A 16,556-nucleotide genomic window follows, 5' to 3' on the forward strand; every position below is an offset into this window, starting at 1 on the left:
AAAAATGTGATTATTGAGATGTGTTTCTTGGAGCCAACATAAAATTGTCTTATTTTTCTTAACCCATTCAGTTAATCTGCATCTTTTAACTGGTAAATTGAAATCATTTCAGTAAGTAGTTCTTGCAGATATTATGTAAGTCCTCTGTTCTGTATGGTTGGTTACTGTGTTCTTAATGCCAATGAAAATCTAATTCTTGTTATATATAAAACAACCTCAAAAATTTGTTGGAAAAAGAGAAACGTGTCTCAAAGGATACAGTATAAATTTGGGCACACTTTTGTTCTGAGTTACAGCTCAACCTAGAGCAACTGTATAGCCTCTAAAGTTATGTTTGGTTTTGATATAATGTAACTGCTATACCATATTGAATACATAATGACTAATATATATGCTTTATCTGTGGTATGAGGAAAAGCTGCAGAATAGGTAATCATGAACTCATCATAAAACTTAGGAACTAAAATAATATCAATACTGTTTTTTATATTCAACTTAGTAAAAATATTTAACTATGTTGACAACCATTTTTTAGTACATTGTTACATGAGTTCATCCCTTGATTGTTAACATATAGCCCTTGAACATAAAACAAAGTACCTTTAATTACTCTCATGTGTCTGATAATTCCATGTTTTGTACATTAAATTCTATGTTAGCATTAATAATTTCCCCTGGGGTGGGAGAGATGGCTCAGTGGCTAAGAATGTGTCTTCTTGCTCTCACAAAGGACCCAAGTTTGGCTCCCAGCACCTGTGCAGAGTAGTTCACTATTACCTATAACTCCAGCTCCAGGAAATATGACACCTCTGGCATATGTATATACACATATATACATAATACATATATATATGTGTATATATATATATATATATATATATATATATATATATATATATATATACACATACATACACAGGCATGCACATGCACGTGCACACATGTGTGCACAATTTAAATAATTAAGTCTTTAAAAAATAATTTCTATTTTCCCATGTTCAAATTTTCTTGCTATAGGTTAGCTATCTTTTTAAAAAGTTAACACTGACTTCTTTTTTTAATACTTCATCTTCACCTAAAATATCATTTAAAACTTTTTTGAGATTACAGTTTAATTTCTCCCTCCAAATGTTTCCATATACCCTTCCCCACTCTCCTCCAAATTCATTGCTTATATTGTTATAACATGTAGATATGTATACATCAACACATGTATATCCCCAAATATAATCTGTCCAGTGGTGCAAGCCATGTAGGAAAGATTATGGCAAGCAAGTGAGTCTTCTGGAGATAGCCCACCATTTTTCACAGCTGTGATCAGTGATCTCTGGAGAGGCATGGACCCCAGAGACTTTGAAGCAAACCCCAGGGTTGCTTCTTGTTGTTGATGTGCCTTTTCTGCCACTCTTACACAGTCTAATCGTTCCTGGCATTGGACCACCCTATTGGGCAAATTTACTGCAGATCAGCATGAAGATGAACTTTCATGAATTAATGCTGTTTAGATTGATTAATGACTTCATAGGAGTTCTGATTTGATTCAAATAATTTTAGGAGGAAGGTTAAAGGAGATGGTTTTAGTTCTTTTGCCAGAAAGATATAATAAAGTTAGAATCAAGACTAAAATGTGTCCACTCCTCATAGAATAGTAAGTAAAAGCTGCATAATAAGGAGTACAATGAGCTTTCATAGATTGCACTAAGAAAAATCGGCTTGGGACAGATTTGTGATCAAGGAAAAACATTCATTTTAGGTCAGGTACAAGGATAAAGCCACAGATGTGCACTATGAAGAAGAGAGGCCATGAGAAACTGTGGTTTTAAGCTTATAATGAGCTTATAGAATGAAACACTGCTTTGAGCTTACTATTGGCATCCTCTGTAATTTCCTTTTGTATAACATTTTATCTGTGAGGTAATTTTATAGAGAACTATTGTCTAAGAAGGTATAAGAAGCTGAGAGAAAAAAATAAAGTGTGCCTGTTGGGGCTCTGCTCCATCTACCATATATATATATATATATATATATATATATATATATATATATATATATATATAGTCTGTGTACCTCTATATCTATATCTATATAAGTCTATGTACCTTTATATTTATCTCTCTCTATATATGTCTGTATACGTGTACATATGTACATATGTAGGTTTATGTTTATGTATATAAGTAGGCATATGCGCTTGTGAAATAGCTGAAACAGACGGTTGGGCTCATCTGAGTGTCCGTGTATACGCATGACTTTCTCGTTATCCTTTTTCTCTCTCTGGCTCACAGGTTAATGAACTCCAGCCTCTCCAGACCAAATCTGAGTGCTAATATTTACAGAATTTTAGCTTGTTTAGTTTACATTCTAAAATATGAAAGAATTTTAATTGGCATTAAGGTAATTTATAGAAATTCTACCTTCATTATAAATTGAAATATTTTCAGTTATGTAGGTTTGGTAAAAATTACATATAATGTACAACATGAGTTTCGAGGTATGTCTTTAGTGTAGAATTACCAAGTAAAGGTTTTGAATACATGTGTAGCCTCAAAAACTATTTTTGGTGTGACAAAACAAGTAAAAGGTTTTACTCTTAAATTTTTAAGTCTCAAATACGGTTTGATTAACCACAGTCACTACTGTATACCATAGATCTCCTGGATGTCTTTCTCCTAACTCACATTTTGCTTCCTTTGAACTCCCATCCCTTAGCATCTGGTGGTCATCATTTTGTTCTCTATTTCATGGGTTCAACTCCCTCAAATTGTGTATATGAATGAGCACACTCACTGTTTTTCTCTGTGCCTGGATTTTCTCAATTAACCTTTACACACACACACACACGCACAGAGTCATAAATAATAAAATTTCCTTCTGTTTCTAAAGCAGTCCACAGTTATATACATACATTCTTTTCCTATCATTCCATTGATAGACAAATAGACCAAAGATTGATCAAATATCTAAATCCTTATTCATGACCACCAGGATGGAAAGAGGAGATAAAATAACAATATGTGGATTTTTAAAATATGTGTGAGAAAAAGTTATCTACAAATGAAAGGTGGGTCTAAATGTAACCTTTCAAACTTGTCACAAATTGAAAATAAATGTTAATTTAAAATAAATATACATTAAAGGTGGGGATATATCTTCTTCCATGTGTCATGTCATAGGTTTTTGAGTCTGTCAAATGGTGGAAGCATGAGCTGGAGAGACAACTGACCAGAGATGCCTGAGCATCAAGGGCTTGCTGTAAGGTGAGGTGAGTGTCAATACATGTCAGGAGCAGGGACTCCTGTGTGCTCAGGAACCTTCCATGTAGTGAAGGGATAAGTAGACCTACCCATGTATATTCCCAGGTTTCTTATGAATATGGTCATGCTTCATTATTTGAGTGTAAGGAATAAAGGTGCTAAATTAGTTCATAAGGGTAGACTACATAGTCCTTTATTAATTTTGAAATATTAAAAGAATAAGATAACTGACCTTTCAAGCATTAAGATGAGATCAAGATGAAATACATTAAGCTGGGATTGTCACTTATGAATGTGTCTTATTTAAAGTTGTTTTACCCTATAAAGTAATCCAGAAGGGAATGACTCTGAGCAGGCTGTGGCTGGGGTATCTTACTGATTACCTTAAATAACACACCTGAGTGCCTTTGAATGATGACTGCTACATTAAGGTTTTCAATATTTTTACCTTTCAATATTTTACAATTTTTAGGTACTTGAGATATGAGGTTTACTTGCACATGAAGGACAAGAGTTGGCATTTGTGTATTTTATCAAAAGAGTCATGAATAAGCTGCCACACAACTCTGGAGCCCCTGAGTTGACAGATCACAGCAAACTAGACTAGATATGATCATAAAGACATGAGGATAACAGAAATACAGCTGCCTTTGGAGGAAGAAGTTATGAGGGACAGTAGTTATAACCACTTCAAAGTTAATATCTGTGCTTTATAAAGATAGTAAAAGCTAGACTGAATTCATACAACTACTCTTAACATTTAATGTATGCTGTGTATATATTTAAAGGTGGAATGAGGGGTGAGAAGGATGGCCCAGTGGTTAAAAGCACGTGCTGTTGTTCTGAAGGACTCGAGTTAGTTTCTAGAGAACTAACAACTGCCTGTAACTCCAGGGCCATCTGGTTCCTTCTTCTGGACTCCCATGAGCATCCACACTCATGTGTGGATACACAGACCCATGTGTACACACAGTTAAATAAGACAAAACAAAGTGATCTAGTTAATATAGATGGTATCTTTAGCTCATTGTTTCCGTGAACTGATCTGTGTAGCTGTGATCTGACCCTTATTCCAGTGTTTCACATTCTGATATTGATAAGCTCCTATTATCATGACTAACTCTATTAACTCTATTACCTACTAAAATGACTATCAATAATAACTGAAGCCTTTCTTTAATAATGCTATCTTGAATATGTTTAACAGTGAATCTTCTTCACAGGTTTAACACTATCCCACAAACTCATACAGGGTCATTAGATGAATTCTTCTTTCTTTCAATGAATGCATTATCTTGTAATATATACTTGTTTATGTTATCACGTATTGAGTGAATATTAATATCATATTGCTAGTGTTTTTATCATTATTAGGTAATGAAAGAAGTAGGCAAAACATCCAGAACTGTTGCATGAGCTCAATACACATCCATTTATTAATGCATGTCAGCGATTGCATCATATTAGGCATTTGGAAAAGTCATTAACAAAGCAGTCACCTAAGATTTGAACACAAATTAGCCAATCTCACCAGCTTGTGTGTTTTCAGACCCAGAAGCAGAATGGTTGAGGGAGATGGCACTATATCACTTCTGCTCCTCACATACTAGACCAACATGTTTATAGAACACAGTCAACGGAACAGCTTCTCGATCCTGGGCACATGGGGAATCTCCTCACAGCCATGGCTGTAAGTTACAATGACAAAATGATGATTTGCAGCCAAATATTTAAATACAGACTCTGGAAAGTCAGATAATAAACAAAATCCAGACAACACAAGTATCTGTAACCAAGTTGCATTTGGGGCATATAAAGAACACGAGTTACAAAATCATGAGCCATTTACTTTTAGTTTATTTTACATTTTTCCCTCCTAAATATATATGAAGTTGTGACTTTGGTTTTCTGCAATCTACAGTAGTGCTGCATTCAGCATAAACCATTGAATATTTTTAAAAGAGACATCTGGATGTAGAGTTGTCATAAGTATATCGTTAGTATTTTCCTTCCAACAAGTTACTTATCGCAGGAAAGTTAAACATTTCTTACATTCCATGACTTTCCAAAGAATAAAGTAGGGTGAAGTAGAGACATAATGCTACACAGAAAATGCATCAGGTTACCATCTTTTCCTTTTTTTAAAATTACAAATGTGATGAGGGGGGGCTTGGCAGTTTTAAAGAACACAGTTTCATCAATATATTAAACATTAACAAACTATTTAGCATTGCTTTGTGTAAGTTTGCTTCGAAAGCATTTCTTCACAGTGATATTTTAGAAAGGCGAGGAACTGGTCAGCATAAAATATTTCCCACCTTTTCTATTGTAATTTGTATGCAAAAATCATCACAATATATCGGCAACTATAAAATTACAAACTTTCTAGAAGTTGCTGCATTTCTAGGTGTGGTAGAAAACTGGACCTGCAGGGTGTCTACAATAAGGTAAGGCTAAACAGAACGGAAGTTCAGTCAAAGATGCTTTCTGATAGGTTGATCCAAATGAATCTAACAAGGACAACCAATAGACAAACTCAAGAATGTTTTTTTGTTGTTGTTGTTTGCTTTTTTAGTTTTCTTCGTGGAGGACAAATTGGTAATGAGAAGAACATTGTAAAAGTTAGCCTTGATATTTCACTTTACATCATATTTTGGCACTTCATGGAACATTTATTTCTCAAAGACCAGAACTGGTATAAAAGTTTTTCACATACGTTGTAGACATTGTGGTTGATCACTGGCAAACATCAAAACACGGTGGGTTTAAACATTCCCATGTATTTTCACATGCATGTAAGGGTCAAACAATGGGAGTTTATGAATTCTCAAAGACAGTATTTGGAAGCCTTTGTTTCACGCACTCTCTTCAATAGACCTCGTTTCAGACTTAAGTCTCACAAACTCTTTAGCGACATCGTCGCTGGTCCTCTGAGAGAGTATTCTGAGAATGGTTAAACCAGTTTCATCCATAGAGAGATTTTTCAGAAGAGGGTACCACGCCCCATAGCTCCCTTTCTCTGCTATGTTCTGTAACTGAATGACTGTCATCCCAATTATTCGATCTTCTCGGGCGAAGCAGTAGTCCTTAACTGAGAGGTGGAGTTCATAGGCTCCTGGGCGGTTTTCATTACCCAGAATGCTGTATGAATTCAAGACATAAAATGAGTCAAATTTGCACTCACGGTGCTGAAATACTGTTAAACTTTACTCACAGCTTGCTATATGGACAGAGCCTTATGTCAGCTCTGTTTATTTACATGTTAGATCACTGTTAAATAGATAATGCTTGGAAATCAAACATATACTTTCCCCTAGATATAAAAATGATGCTTTATGGCAGATGTGTCAGACTTTTTGATATCATCCTCTACAAATGTGCTGAGCTACATTTATAGGTGTCCTGGGATGTCTGTATCTGCTTACTTCATTGATGGTAAGTATATCACCTAAGGCTCGCAAATAAATTATTATGTAGTGTTTAGCTATTAGATACAGAGGCTCTGGATTGATAACCATAATAGAACCTGGATGAGGGATACTGTTGGAAGAATAGCTGAGCTATTTCTTTGCCAGCTACTAAGAATATTTGCCTCTGATTCCCTGAGAAGCTTTTCTATCCAGTAGCCTTTTCTTGGGAGAAGAGGCATTTCTAAGATGTATAACTGGTGCACATCTCCAGAGTACATCAGTTTCAGCAGGGCTGGCACTGCAGTGTTAATTCTTCCCTCTGACAACAGTTAGCCTTTACTAGCACAGCCAAAGATAGCTTGCTGTATATAATGGCACATTTGGGAGGTAAGGGGTGGGATGCAGGGAGTCTTTTTCCTCTAGCCCTAGTTTTTTTTTTTTTTTTTTTTTTTGAGAATATAATTTTTTATTGGATATTTTCTTTATTTACATTTCAAATGCTATCCTGAAAGTTTCCTATACCCTCCCCCCACCCCTGCTCCCCTACCCACCCACTCCCACTTCTTGGCCCTGGCGTTCCTCTGTGCTGGGTCATATAAAGTTTGCAAGATCAAGGGGCCTCTCTTCCCAATGATGGCCATCTTCTGCTACATATGCAGCTAGAGACACGAGCTCAGGGGGTACTGGTTAGTTCATATTGTTGTTGCACCTACAGGGTTGCAGCCCCCTTCAGGTCCTTGGGTACTTTCTCTAGCTCCTCCATTGGGGGCCCTGTGTTGCATCCAATAGCTGACTGTGAGCATCCACTTCCGTGTTTGCCAGGCACTGGCATAGCCTCACAAGAGGCCACTATATCAGGGTCCCTTCAGCAGAATCTTGCTGGCATGTGCATTAGTATCTGTGTGATGATGTGATGGATCCCCAGATGGGGTAGTCTCTAGATAGTCCATTCTTTCATCTTAGCTCTAAATTTTGTCTCTGTACATTTATCCTTTCATGGGTATTTTGTTTCTTATTCTAAGGAGGAATGAAGTATCCACATGATGGTCTTCCTTCTTGGTTTTCTTGTGTTTTGCAAAATGTATCTTGGGTATTCTAAGTTTCTGCCCTAATATCTGCTTATCAGTGAGTGCATATCTCGTGACTTCTTTTGTGACTGGGTTACCTCACTAAGGATAATATCCTCTGGATATATCCATTTGCCCAAGAATTTCATAAATTCATTGTTTTTAATAGCCCTAGTTTTAATCTATCAGATATTTCCAACTTTCTATAGAATGTTCATCTATTTGTCACCAGTGCAAGTCTCAAACTCCTGTTGCAAGTGCTATTTTTTTTTTTTAAATTTCTGGAGCATCTTATGTAGCCAGATGTTCATCTATAGGTTACATTGGTAACTAAACTGGGTATTTGTTTAGAGGTCATCTGAAATCATACAAACAGGCCAGATTGTGGTATTCTGACGGGTAAGAACAAAAGAATAAAGCAAGGCAGGAGTGGCCTTATGTGTTAAACATGCTGGCCTTCCCAAGAACATTGGTTATGGTGCCTTCTGATATTACAGCTGAAACTTTGCTCAAGTTATTTCCAGAAAGCAGATGTTGTAGACATCAAAGTTGTTGTGTAACTTGAAGTGGAAGGCTATCTATAGTTCTGTGAGGTGGTTTGTTAGCAACCCTATGGTTATTGGGATTCTTGATACAGGAGCTCACAACATAGCCTTGGCTGGCTGGGAACTCACTAGGAGGCCAAGCTGGTCTTGAACTTACAGATTCACTTGCCTCTGCATGCTGGAATTAAAGGTATGTACCCCAAGAAAGTGAGTTAGTAAAAGCATAACACTTTTGAGGGTATGTTTGGTTGTGTGGAAATCTCTCGGGCTCTGTCCTATTTTCTTGATGCAGCACTAGGTCAGCTGCATCATTTAGACTTATAGGATTCAAGATTATCAAATTATCCAGTTATGTATTTGATAAATCTTCTTAACATGCCAAGGGATCTCCAAATGCATATATTAAAAACAAATTCCTGCTGTCATTGTCACCTGACCTAGGTGGTCGCGTCTCAGACCTGGGTCATGCTTCCACTTCTCACCTTACAATGGAGTGCTGACCCATGGCACTGTGATGCTAGAGTTTGCCACATTCCACCTCCCAGTGGGTGGTGGAGTCTAAACAAAAAGTCCTCCCATAAGGACATCAGAAAGAATAAGGGTGGGGTCAGCATCTTTGCTACATCGATTTCCTGTTATGTCTGCCTTGAGTAGCCAGTCTCCCTTCATGGAAGATCACTGTTTCTCAGAAGGGGACTGAGAAATTTTTACTGTCCTAACTTTGGTGATGTCCTTTCGCACCTAGCTTTCAGATCCCTCACTGTCCTCCTCTACAGACACATTTGTGAGACTGGTCATGTAGGCTTATATTCCACCTCTCATCCAAATTTAAATTCTTCCATCAGGCTAGTAACTATTTTATCTCTTGCCTGGACTATTGCAGTGGAAAGCTGCAGGGTACCATAACACACTTGGTCTGGCTTCCCTTTTAAAGACACATTTGTTATTTACCCCTCATTTGGGAAAACCCTCTAGACTCTGCCTCAAGAACTGAAAATTGTACTTTTATGTGAGGGTTTCACCAAGTCATTTAATCTCCCCATTTTCCCCAATATATACTGTTTCTTTAAACATGGTAGCCCTTCACTTGACCATGATAATCATCTCTAGAAAGACATTTCAATGATAGCAAAAGCCAGAGATTATCTGAGTCCAATGTGCAGCTGTGTCCAGTATCCATAACACTGCCTGATATGCACAGCTGCTGTGGTTAGGAATCAAAGCCTAGCTTGCATTGTTTTTGAGGTACAGGAGGGGACCTGTGGGTTTTAGCCAACAACTAGCATCCAGTTAAGTGAACTAGCAGTATTTTGTTTGACTTACAACTGGAAGGTTTCATTGTACTTCGGTGACCATGTGTTGCTTTTTGTCTTTGTCCCTTGTTTTCTCTTCTTGTCCCCCAGGCTGGGTCCCAGCATGCACACTTCCACAAAGGGGCGGAACATGGCAGTCGTCTGCCAGTTTAGGTCATTGATCGCAATTACTGAAAAGCAGGAACAGAGTTTTAGTAAATGAGTGTGTGGAACCGGGCTTCCTCTTCTTAGCGGGGATTTGCATTTCAGTGTGGACTGACTGTACCAACAAGAAAATGTCCCACAAGCTGGAACACTGGATAAGCCGACACTCATGTGAATGGTACTTATACAGAAATGTAAAAACCCTGATGATTTTTCTTATTAAACATTAGGGAAGCACTACCACAAAATATTTAGAAAATAGATTCAACTTAATTCTATGTTAGTGCACGAAAACTCAATATCCATGCAAAAAATCAGGTCATCACATATTATAAATATTTTTATAGTCAGTATTATTTATAAAACTTCATCATGGTCATCTAGTTTATTACTTCTTTCCCAGTTGCAAATTCCATCATATACTAAACACTATGGCCATTTCCTATCTCAGGACTCATAGACAATTCTAAATATGTTTATATGTCCCTGCTTGGTCTTGGCTATCAAAGTGTCTTAAAATTTCTACTGTTAAAGATGAAAACTCTCGAGTTTGATATGTGCATAGTTTTAAAAGACTTTGAAGGATACTTGCATCCAATCTTGTGTAAGTACAAGTATTCCTTGGGTCACTTTTTCCTATGTCCTTTTCACATAATCTTTTCTAATCCATAGCAGTTTTGGAACATGGTGCAATTAAAACATACATTGGGAGACCAAACTGCATACTAAAATGACCACGTCTACAATAAAAACAGAATATGGACACATTCAGCAAAGTAGTAGATATTTACTGAAACCTTTCAGTTGGAAAGCAGGGTTCATTTGTTTTTATAACATCGAGCCATTTATTAACAAGGAAAATGAGTTAGAAGTCACATAAAATAAGTAGGTTATGTGAATAGTTAAGAAAATATAGCTCAGTTTGAGAAATTACATTTAACAATAAAACAAACCCACTTTTGAAATTTAGTTACCAGTGCATCGTCTTTTTATGTTTTAGCTTAAGAATTTGTTTTTCCGAAGAAATTTTAATTGTGTCCTATAGTAGCTTACATTTAAAAAAATATGTGATAAATGATAGCTTTTATATGATTTCTGTAGATGTTGAAGGTTAATAGGTGCAATATCTGAACCCCAGATGTACCTTTCACAGTGACTTTATGCTCTCCAGTGCCTGGGGTGGTGGTGACATCCACATGGACAGAGATTTGGCCTACAGCATCTTTGGAGGAGCGACCTGCAAACAGAAGAAATGTAGTAGCATGAATGTTCACACTACACGACTGTGGGAATCTATTTTCTTTGCCTGAGTATTAAATGGTTATTCTAGTAATATCCTATGTTGGACAGTGATCAGTGCTCACAGAATTTACAGTGCAGCTTGGGGAGAGTCATCCTTAGCCCGATTAGTACAAATACTAAATGCCATACATTCAGTGGAAATTCACCAGATGCCCAATTCTTACCACCCCAAAAGTCTTCAGTTCCCCCTTGGGTGCCCAGAAAGCCATGGAACTAGGGGGAGGTGGTCCAGGCTGGGAACAAGAGTGAGGTCAAAAATCTTATCCTGAGACCAGCAGGAGCAGGCCTGCTTCCTCCCTGCGCTGTGCCTGCATGTCCTCCACCACCATTGAGAGAATCCCATAGCATGCTGGCCAGATTACAGGTTAAATTTCCTCTCTCCTTATAAGGACAGACTCAGTAAGCACTTGGAATTCCTCTTCATGCAAACGAAGCATTCCCAGCTCCTCAGCCAATAAAGTATGCTCACCCTGGAAACCCTTACTTACTCTCCAAGGCTTTACAATCTTTGTTAACCCCCCAGCTCCCCAAGAAAGAGAACTTTTTCACTGAAAACCTTGTCTGGAGAAGGCTGTTTCTCTGAGACTCATGCTGACTGAGATCCTATCTAACCCACTGGCCCAGCCCGGTTAAGGTACAAGCAACAGTGCCTGGATATCCAGAGGAGAAAAGCAGACCTGGACCAGCACCCCTTCTCTGTACTGTCTTGTGACACAGCAGAGCCCTGGGAACTAAAAAAAACTGACTGTATGCCGAGCTCCAGTCCCCATGAAGCTCAGCATAGGACAAGAAATAAGTGTTACTGCCATATGTAAGCTTAGAATGTACACATTTGCATCATCTACACGGTAGGCAAGCCTGCTATGGTCACAGTGAGTCAAGGGCTGAACATACCTAGAAGAATGCTTGACATTTAGGGTCAGATAAGTAAATTCAAGCCATCGCTGCCTTCTTCAGCACCTGTGACCCACAGCTTTCTTATTTGTAAATTGAAGAGAATGCCAACCACTTCCTATACCCACACTTATTAACATATTTATAAACACACCAATTTGAAGCATATTCATTATTAATTTTACCATGTATCTTTCTACTCAAAAAATTGTGATATTGTTTTCCTACTCCACTGTACATGAAGCTGCTACCACCTGTTGTATGGCCTGAAACCTCATAAAGCCAACTACAAATTCACTACTCAAAGACTCTTTCGTGAAAATGAATCACTGAGATGTTTTAAGTGAAATTATCCCGATTCATTTGCAACATGATTCTACACTGAGCTGGACTAGAAAATGCTTAAACTTAACAACCATTTTCAGTAAAGTGGCAAGATACAAAATCAATGTATAAAACTGAGTATCATTTATACATACCAATAATGAGCCCACTGAAAAATTAGGAAAACCATCTCATTCTTTCACCCCACCCAAATAAAGTTCCCAGGAATAAACTCCACAAAAGAAGAAAGATCTATAAGGTGATGACTTGAGGGCTCTGACAAGTTAAAAAAGACACCAGATGATGTAAACGCTCCAAGTTCATGGATAGGTAGAATTAATACTGTAAAGATGGCCATGTTATGAAAAGTCACAGACAGATTAGTGAAATTGCCATCAGAATTCTGATGACAGCAGATATGGTGGCATAATGCTTTTAATTCCAGCCCTTGAAAGGTAGAGGCAGGTGGATCTCATTGAGTTTGAGGATAGTTCCAGTACAGCCAGGGCTATGCAGTGAGACCCTGTGTCAAAAAATAAAATCCAGTCTCGAGAAACCAAAAAAAAAAAAAAAAAAAAAAAAAAAAAAAAAAAAAAAAAAAAAAAAATAAAATCCAATGGCATTCTTTACATAACTAGAAAATATATCTTTAAAAAAATGGAAACACATGAAAGACCACATAAAGCCAACACTATCCTAAGTAGAAAGCATATTTCTGGAGGTTCTATAACTGAGTTCAAACTATGCTGTGTGTGAGAATCAAGTATGGTAGTAATAGAAAAAAAATAGGCAAACTGACAGAATAAGATAGTCCAGAAATAAATCCACATAGCTATGTACATATGATCTTCAATAAAGGGTATCAAGGATATATACTGAGAAGAGAAAATTAGTTCAGGAAACCTGAATCTAAACCCTGAATTGCTGAACCTTCCAGAGGAAAATGTAAAAAGTTACAATTAAGTTGTAGGTACAGGCGGAAATGTTCTGATTAGGACTCCCATTGTTCAAGATACAGTCCTAAGAATCAATACACAAGACCATATGAAATTAAAAAGTTGCTGTGCAAGGGAAGCCATCTTGGCTAGCTATACTTTAGATAGACATATAGACTATATAATACATAATTAATTAAACATAAGCCCACAAAACTGCCAATGAATAGGGGATAATGAAATTAATAGTTTTCAAAAGAAACATAAAAGGCTAATAAATATTTTTTAAAAAAGTCAGCACCCTTATCAGAAAAATTGGAACAAGAACTACTTTATGATTCTATATCACCCCATTCACAAGGACCATGACCAGGAAGACAAATACTGGAGAGGCTGTGGGGCAACAGAGCCCTTGTCCACAGCTGGAGAGTAGAGCAGATCAGTACAGAAGTTCCTAAAACATTAAAAACAGAACTACCTCGTGACCTAGCTCTACCTCTCCTGGGTGTACACCGAAGGAGTCCATATCCTACCACGGAGAGATTTGTTGTTCGCGGTTATTGTCGCCCTGTTCCCAATAGTCGGGACATGGGGCATAGATGCTCATCAACAGAAGAATGGATAGGGAAAATGTGGCACAGATACACAGCAGAAGTTTTACTCAGCAGTTAAGAAAAATGAAATTTTGCAGGAAAATGGTGGAACTAAAGTTTTGCACTGAGGTAACCCTGTCTCAAAGATGAGCCATCTCATACATGGATTCTCGAGTTTAATGTTTATATTTACATGGAGAGTGGGATGTGAGAGTGAATGTAGACTTTGAAACTAGGTGGGAGATCACAAGATGGGAATGAAGTGTAGAGGTTAGGGGAGATCTCCTGGGAAATGAAAGTGAAAAAGAGGTGAGTGGGTGGGGGAGCGGAAGAGGAAAAGCAGGGAGGGAGGGGGAGGCAAAGGGGGCAAGAAAAACTCATATTTTGTTTGAAAATGGACATAATGAAATCTGAATTTCTTTTAGGCTAATAAACCCAAGGTATTGAATATTTATAGTAAACGCTGTTACCACAGGGATTTAAAAGCCGTGCTTCTATAATCTGTCATGAAGCATTTTCCACTAGTTTGTTCCACATATTAGTTTGTTCACAGTGTAATTTTCCTGAGTGGAACTGTGTGGCTCACCACTTTGCAACCTTTACATGATATGTGCAAGGAGCCAGAGTCGAATTTCTAGTGCTTCAACTGGAGCCAAAAGGTTCTGAGGATCTCCAGGTTTCTAGCTAGTATAGAATCAGGATCAGGATATAAATAGGAGCCTGTTGTTCACCACTAGACCCTCCCTTTTAGCCTAGTTTTGGCATTGAGAGGTAGAGCTTGGACTCTGTGGAAGAACATTCCCAAGGGAGGAAGGGGAAGCCCCCCTCACCCTGAATGGTTTCTATGAGTAACAACAACTTAGACAAGAAGAATGCAGACTGTAACATCAGTCAGGGAGCAATAGGGTACACAGCTAGGCTCATGTGATTTGAGAATAATAGGTATAAATAATTTTATACCATCCATAAACTGGTAATAACCTTATGCTAGCATTTCCCGGTGCAGGATGGATACACCTCTGACTTTGTGCTTGAGTTTGCCTATGCAGGATTGACCTCCCTCCTCCAAACACACATAGCTACAGATATTTCTCTTTCAAAGACTCGTCTTTTGATAATGATTATAAAAGTATGTTTATTGTTGTTTTGCCTCTGTGTAAGTGCATGTACCACAGGGGTACAGTACCCACAGAACCCAGAAGAGAGCATCAGGTCCTCTGAAGCTAGAGCTACAGATGGCTGAAAACTGCCATGTATGTGCTGGGAACTGAACCTGGGTTCTTCAGGAGAGTAGTAAGCACCCTTATAACTACTGCGCTACCTCTCCAGCCCTGCATTTTATATTTTTGTATACACATATATAGTACAAATTAAAAGTTAATTCTTTAGTATTTTATCTTGCTCCATTTAAAAGCAGATAATTTTCTATTATAAATTGCATTAGGAGAACCAGTAAATTTTAGTGATGTGATTTTTTAATTGGAATATTTTCACTTAATCTTTTGAGGCTTGCAAGCTTATAAACATACCTATGACATAGTAACTTAATGTAATGAAGAAGACATTCAATTTTCTTATTGATCCCTTCGGCCAGATGTATTGGCTTTACTTCTGCAGCTGCAATACATGATAATGTTAAAAGCAGACATATTAATTATTCTCCTCTGGGCTCTCAATTCATCACCTACACTTTCCTCTTTGCTCTGAGAGGCTTATAGTCTGTATGTAGCATTAGTTGTGTGCCTCACACTCCAGTGTCTAGATGGCCTTGGCTATTGGGGTATCCTGGCAAGAAGAGAACTCAGGTCATGTCAGGTGTTCTCTTTGTGTCCTGTCCTGGGGGTCCCCTTTGAAGGCTGGATTCTATAATGCATTTTCTGTAAGTAGCCCATTCTAGGCGCCAGTTTCTTCTCTAGCTCTCAACTTCCTGTGTAGCTTTTGACAAAGGGAGGTTAGTATATTGTGCCTTCTGGTTGTATTCCATCCTGCAAGAGTCTTACTATCGACAAATATCTTGATTCTCCAAAAGTCCTTCTAAAAACTAAAGGACTGACTTTCAATACAAAAATTAACCCTCCACCCCCAAAACAACAATAAAACAAGATTTGGGAGGCAGGAACCTGGGATATTTTCAATAATCACTATTATTTGTTCATACCTGAAAATTTGGAAGTTAGAAAAAATAATAGAAATCTAGCCATTCAACTTTGCTTAGCTCCTGAGAACTGTTTGCATGCAGCCAGCCAGTCACAATCTGCTCCAGCCACCATGATTGCTAGCAAGCATGAGTGTGGGGGTGAAGGCTTAAGGATTACTCCAAACTGCCCTGTGCTTTCCATGCCACCAGGCGTGATGGGGAAAGCAGACTCCCACTGAAGGAGCCCTGTAGGACTGCTCTCCTTCTGGGCAGTTACTTCAGTCAGTACAGTAACAGGGGGAACTGACTGGTCCAGGTGAGTGCACAGAGGCTCAGAGATTTTCAACTCTAGCCTCAAAACACTGGTTCTGCCAGTAACCAAAGACAGCTGAGAAGTGGGTAAGGATAGCCAGGTTAGTTATATATTGAGCCATCTCGTCTGAGGATGAGCAAACACATGAAATGTAATAAGGGGCTTTTGAGAAGCAGACTACAGGACAACTCAGGAGAAAAGCTTAGAGAAGAAAGTTTCCCTTTAGAAATGGTGTCCCCAGAGCAGCAATAAAATCTGGAGCCAGAATCAAGGCATAATAAAAGCAATTTTTTCCAGGTGGAAGTCCTGAATTCTAAGAATAAAA

At 38.0% G+C, this 16,556-nt stretch overlaps 1 protein-coding gene across 5 annotated transcripts in view; it reads right to left on the reverse strand.

Annotated features, from left to right (window-relative positions):
• Window positions 1–4,670: 4,670 nt before the first annotated feature.
• Unc13c (unc-13 homolog C) overlaps window positions 4,671–16,556 on the reverse strand; it is a 496,297-nt gene continuing 484,411 nt past the window's right edge. For all 5 annotated transcript variants that reach the window (XM_029543555.1, XM_021206602.2, XM_029543556.1 and 2 more), the window contains 3 exons: window positions 10,878–10,970; window positions 9,600–9,759; window positions 4,671–6,395 (listed from right to left, as the gene is read on the reverse strand). In XM_029543555.1, coding sequence (XP_029399415.1) covers window positions 6,110–6,395; window positions 9,600–9,759; window positions 10,878–10,970 — 539 coding nt within the window. In that variant the 3' untranslated portion in view covers window positions 4,671–6,109. The remainder of the gene's footprint in view (window positions 6,396–9,599; window positions 9,760–10,877; window positions 10,971–16,556) is intronic.

This window comes from Mus pahari, chromosome 10, assembly GCF_900095145.1.
Source record: "Mus pahari chromosome 10, PAHARI_EIJ_v1.1, whole genome shotgun sequence".
NCBI classification, from domain to species: Eukaryota; Metazoa; Chordata; class Mammalia; order Rodentia; family Muridae; genus Mus; species Mus pahari.